Source organism: Sinocyclocheilus rhinocerous, unplaced genomic scaffold (assembly GCF_001515625.1).
Source record: "Sinocyclocheilus rhinocerous isolate Xijiao unplaced genomic scaffold, SAMN03320098_v1.1 scaffold449, whole genome shotgun sequence".
NCBI classification, from domain to species: Eukaryota; Metazoa; Chordata; class Actinopteri; order Cypriniformes; family Cyprinidae; genus Sinocyclocheilus; species Sinocyclocheilus rhinocerous.
In genome coordinates, this window is record NW_015652285.1 from 315563 (window position 1) to 321911 (window position 6349).

General features: G+C 36.0%; 1 protein-coding gene across 1 annotated transcript in view; it reads left to right on the forward strand.

Annotated features, from left to right (window-relative positions):
• The first annotated feature begins 2385 nt into the window (after nt 1-2385).
• Nucleotides 2386-6349, forward strand: part of LOC107714380 (signal transducer and activator of transcription 4-like) — a 17367-nt gene continuing 13403 nt past the window's right edge. Inside the window, exons 1-3 of the mRNA XM_016520202.1 lie at nt 2386-2761; nt 3745-3879; nt 4089-4224. Of these exons, the coding sequence (XP_016375688.1) occupies nt 3752-3879; nt 4089-4224 (264 nt within the window). The 5' untranslated portion in view covers nt 2386-2761; nt 3745-3751. The remainder of the gene's footprint in view (nt 2762-3744; nt 3880-4088; nt 4225-6349) is intronic.

The following is a 6349-nucleotide window of genomic DNA, read 5'->3' on the forward strand; positions in this document are numbered from 1 at the left end:
GGTAACATTATCTGTTTGCGCTGGTTCGTACACGGATAATGACTGATAAAACTGTTTTTACTAGCGGACAACTACAGTGGATACTGTAACATTCGTTAAATTTACTTACTTGACGATGTTGTGTCCTCAAAATGCCTTGAAGACTCAAATGCAGCCAAGTTTGTGATTCCAAATCGCGCCCGCGATCATACGCGTGTGACGTGCGGATGTCAATGCGGGAGAGGTGCGTCTGACTCCGGGATACTTTTACACTGCTGCCGCGGGTTATTATTCAAGTTAGCGGTTCTAAATACAAACAAATAAGCGCTAACAGCACATGACATCGTGAAAATAGGGGGAAATATTAACAGTTAGCGAAACATCTACAGAAAAAATATAACTGTTACCGGATTAACCTGGCTGCCTTCTCACTAGACCAGGGGTTCTCAAAGTCTACATTCAAAGGTCCAAATCTGAATTTGCATCAGTGTCAAAGGACCAGTGTTTCATCAGTGTTTATTGCAGGGTACAAGATAATTATAGCTAGTAGTAGTTGTAGCCTAATTCATAGTAATAAAAAATGGCTCAAAACTTCAGCACCTTCTCAAAACAGTTCTGAAGCATGCTTTTTGTTTATGTTTGTTGAAAAACACCAGTGTTTCCCACAGACTTGCGAATGCAAATTAATTATCTGCCAGCAGGAGGCGCTGTTGGAGCGGGAGCTATAGCTGTTTCCCCGGTAACGGCTGTAATCAAATAAGCGCTGCTCACAAATGCTACTTTATCAGGCATTACAGGAAAGACGAAATGAAAATGACATCGAAGCTTTTTGATAGTTTTGATATAGTGACGGGCCGCCACAAATAACTCAATGTATGGGAAACACTTGGACACTGCTATAAGTCAAATGGTCATATATAAGTCATAATCTAAGTAATACATTTTTTTTTTACTCATATTAGCCGTGAAGTGTCGCCTGATTAGGCTATGTCAAACGCTCACTGGATGTCATGACAACAATGTCACGCAGGTAAACTTTAAATATCTCGCCTTCGCTTTCATTTCGGACCATCTCCAAAAAGACATAAAAAAAAAAACTAAACAAATGATTTACATTAACAGTTTATCAAAGTAGGAAATTAGTGCTCTTGAAATACGAAATGGAGGCGGGTCCGGATTGAATTCCCTCCGGGTCTGGATCCGGACCGGAGTCCGGACTTTGGGAAGCACTGCACTAGACCCTCTGCTTTGCAGCACAGTTAATGATATGCTAAGGATAGGATCCTTTGACGCGATTGGTTATTGAATTTTGTGACGTAGCAAAAAAAAAGTCTGTTTCAAACTGCGTTTCTGTGACTGCCTACCGTTTTAAGGAGAAAATACTCAGCAATGGTGTTGATAAATGGATTGGCACATAGTTTGTCTAAAAGCATATTAAAAACACCACAGACAAACAAACAACATAAAAAACTTGATTTTCACCACAGGGGGACTTTAAAGAAAGAATTTAAAATAGTTAAAGAATATAAAAATGTTACTGTAAATTGGTTTAAAAAAGAAAACATTCAATTTTTCTGTAAAATATGGCAAATAAACAGAAGTAAAACGCTTGAATTAGTGAACTCTTTATCAAGAAAATGTACATTATATTTAAAATGGCAATATTTTCATAGTAAAATTTTGTTAAATTATGTTTAAACTGTACAGTAAAAAAGTATTATTGTTTTTTTTTTAAATACATGTAATTATACTGTAAAATAAATAGGAAAAGGATCTGACCATGAGGTCATGAACGCATGAATTAACGTTTCTGCATTTGACACTGGTCTTAATTTAGATATATTTTTAAGCTGGAAAAGATTGCTTTGAAAGATTACTATCAAAGAGCACACCTAGGTTCCTAACTGAATACGAAGAATTGACAGCGCAGCCATCAAGTGTGTTGTGTCATCTGTGTTATCAGTATGTGTAACACGTTTCTTGAGTGGTGAGTTCATAAGTCTATTAAACTGCATACTCCATTCTGAGGATGTGAGTCAGACTAAGGCGGTCAATGTTTGGTTCATCTTATACCGACCTACAGGCAGAAACTGAAATCAGCTAAACCTGTATTAAGGACTGTAAAAAGATGGACTAATGAAGCAGAGCAGAATTTACAAGCTTGTTTTGACCTCACTGATTGGAGCGTCTTTGAAGCTGCTGCCACCGATCTGGACGAGCTCACAGAGACTGTAACATCATATATTATTTACTTGTTCTATTTTTTATTATCTGTGTTTTTTGTTCTGTCACTGTCATTCTGTTACACTGTGGAAGCTTCTGTCACGAAAACAAATTCCTCGTATGTGTAAACATACCTGGCAATAAAGCTCATTCTGATTCTGATTCTGATTCTGATATAAAATACCCTGAGTGAACCATAGACTGTTGCGATCATATAGGGGAGTTCCCCTTGTGCGACGTTTCCGTGTTCGCGAAGTGCTCAACATTTCCTTGAAGAACCCACCTGTTTACCCGTTCAGTCATGATCGCTGGATAAGATAGCTGACATTCATGCCCGAAAGGACTTCATTCATGAGAGGAAACGGGACCGTACACGCATCAACAGACTTCTAGGAGCATTTGAAGCGCCTCTCGCCGGACAGGGTCTGTAGTCTGTGGGGAAGACTCTTGAGGAACTGCGTCTGGCTAAACGCTTGGCTGCTGGTTACTCTGAAAACATCAGGTTTAGCAGGTGCATTGTGTGAACTTCTCGGGAGTGTCATTCTCGTAAGAGCAGCAGGTAAATCTTTGGACCTTAGTTTCGGTTTTAAGCAATTATTACAAATTAAAGAATTGGCATTTGTATTCCGAGTTGTTTGTTAAAGCTGTATTCCTTTGCGTTGTAATATTTATGATGTTTATATGAAAGGTACTGTATAGCTAAAATATAGGGGAGATTGGGACATTTTGTAACACATTGTTTTTTACACTGTCTCAAACTTTAATACAATACTCCCATATGTGTCTAATACACATTAAAATAGTTTATAAACATAACAGACATAAAAACACATAGAGGTTTTACATTTTGTGCATTAATTTATTGTTTTGATCTTATTAAACATTGAAGTTCACAATCATGTTAGCATCTTCCCAAAAGCATTTGACAGATGCTTCTATCCAAAGCAACATACACTGCATTCAAAGGTCAGGTCAGTTCAGTTCATGCATGAACCCTGTTGCTCTACACTTAATTTAACATTTAACGTAGTAAACATATAGGAAATAATTTAATTTATAACCGCAAATAAAATAGGAACTGAAAATATATAAACACAGGCTAATGCTGTATAATAATCTATAATGTTTTTAGAATTATTAATAGATACTGTAGTTTTTTTTTCATGCAGAAATAAATCGTATTAGAACAAATCCATTCACAAACCAGACCTGAAATTTACTATTGTGCGTTTTTTTCTCTCTCCCTTTTTTGTCATGTAAATCTCATATCATTTTACAAAGAGTCTTACAACCTCTACTGTCACCTCAAGAGGATGATGGTCATGTTTGATAGTGGTTTCACACCGTAGCTTATTTCTTGGTTACACTATTGGTGTCAAAACATTTCCTGATTTGGAAGTTATTGGTGCCTGAAGTTATTGGTGCCATTGATTTGATGTAATTACAGTATAGTTTTCATGTATTTCATATATTGCAGAACATTTTTATTTATAGATTGCCTAAAGCAATATCAAATGATATCCATTGTATTTTTCATCCCAGTACCACTATGAGTCAATGGAAACAAATCCAGCAACTGGATATTAAGTTCCTTGAACAGGTGGACTATTTTTATGATGACAACTTTCCAATGGAGCTGAGACAGGTGCTGGCCAACTGGATTGAAAGCCAGGACTGGTATGTGGCTGTTTTTACATACTGCTCAGAATTTGTATTTTCAGTGTTTATTAAATCTCAATTTGAATTTCCGGCCTGAGAAAAACACAAAACAACCACCCTAAAATATTCTGTAGTTCATAATATGAATTATTCATTTGTAACATAACTCTAGTCTAATGCATAAGGGAATGCATCTTTCTGAAGCATTTTTGTCTTTATCACCTCAGGGAAACAGCTTCAAACCATGAATCTATTGCTACTGTACTCTTCAATAACTTCCTCATTCAACTGGAGAGGCAGTGTTCTCAGGAGCAGAACTTTCTTCACAGACACAACCTAAAGAGAATATTTCATCAGATACAGGTAACAGATGCACACTGCCCTCCTGTTACTTTCACACATCTGCTGCATGAGTGTCATATCCACATTGTAAAAAATTATGTTTCACATCTGTAAAAAACCAACAAAGATTACTGGAGTACATTTTACAAGAAAATACTATTTCAGTCTTTATACTTCAATATTTCATGTTTAATTCAATGTGTTACTTGCCATAATTAATCGTGAAATTTGCTAGCAATTTCTGAGTGAAAATTGTTTCAACACCAAATTTTTTCAGTGTATTTATGAAAATAAATTTCTTGCACACTGAAAGAATGTTGCCTATCAAAAGCATAGTTTCATTAGTGATCCCTCCATGCCTATTTTTACACTCTATCTGAAACAAGAAGTGAGAGGAAAGTGAACGACTTGTGAACAAACCTGTGACTATTTATTTAACAAATGCATGCTCTTATTTTCTGTCATCACTTATCAGGAAATTATCTAATGGTCAGTATTGAGATTTACAGTAATAGTCAACAAGCTAATTACATAGAATCTCTGTTGTGATTCATAACTCTATGACAACAATGTCAATTATTTTAAGTGTGTATTCGGTTGTCAACGGAAGCTTGTGTACTCACGTGTGGTTTTTGCTAACTTATCAATGACTTCAGTGGAAACAGTCCTAACCTATATTTAGCACCTTAGGTCACTTACCTCACATAGAGTTTACCACATTTAATAAGGAAGAATATTTTCCAGCAGTCTATAAGCAATGGCTACATGTACACTACTGTAACATACCATTTTGATGTGTTAACTGTGCATTCCTACAGTCTCGAAAATGTTTCTATAGTAGGTAGACAACAAGAAAATAAGAGTCCAGGATGTCGAAGAACCTAAATTCACTGACAAAAGCTGACTGGCAAAACTTTCGATGTTGTTTCAGATTGCTGAACACATTTCTTTCATTTATGCAGTATTTTCATGAGTGGGTGCTATGGGGATTTCTCACTAGATAAATGTGAAAAAAAAAACTTCCACAGAAGAATCAAATGTCGGGGGTTTTGCTTGTTTAAAAAAAATTACATCTGTCTGTAGCTGGTGTTGTATGCCACCCCAAAAAAACTCAATGACAGAGCACAGCGTGGGGGAGACCATTTTTTATTTTTCACATAGACTGTATTTAGGACAGCTGCAAAAAAAAAATATTTTCGTTCTTGCATCATTTGTTTTGTTTTGAAAAACCTCTGGAAATATCAGTCAATATTGCATTTAAAAAAACGCCTAGACGAAACGCCCACAATACTGTTTTGTCTAACATTAAAGTTCAAATGAACTTAACAGATGATTGTTATTTTCCGTAACTTCTAACAAATGTCATAAACACCTGAAGGAATATCAAAACCTCGATCTGTGTGCACTTCAAGGAAAAGTTCACTAAAAAATGAAAGTGCACTCTCCTAAAGCCATATGCATGATTATATGCTTTCTTATCATATTTGTATGATGATTATATGCTTTCAAATCAAACATGAGGCAAACATGTTGCATCAGGTTGGACATTAATTATAACATAAAACGTCATTGTTTTTGCATCTCGTGACTAAATGTCATTGACATCAAACCTGCTCAGTTTTAATGTTCGGATGAACTACTCCTTTATGGAAACAACACAGATCTCCAAAATTCATGCGTGAGATTTTAACCATCAACTGTTTCATTTACATCAATGGTTATTTGTTTGAACTTTCACTTTCCAAGGTTACTTCACTCCTTGTAATGCCACATTTCTCGTGAAGCATGATTCCTGTAAATGGTGATGAGTTTTTACTTGTCAGGCAAATTTAAAATTTCCAGGTACTTTCACTGTGTATATATATACATGTATGTGTATATATATATTTCAATCATGACAACTCTCGGAACATTTTAGCATGGTGATGGATATGACAATGGTAATGTATTTGGCGGAACAGATCTGCTACGCTGCTGCTGAATTGCTGCTGCTGTTGGTTATTGCGGTAGTTGTAGATTATTGCTGCTGCAAACAAGTACAGGAACTTGCTACTGCCAATGCATATGGCGATACGGTGCCATGAGTATTTAAGACATACTGCTGCTGCACAAATAGCATATAAAATAACCCCGTAGCAGATCTACA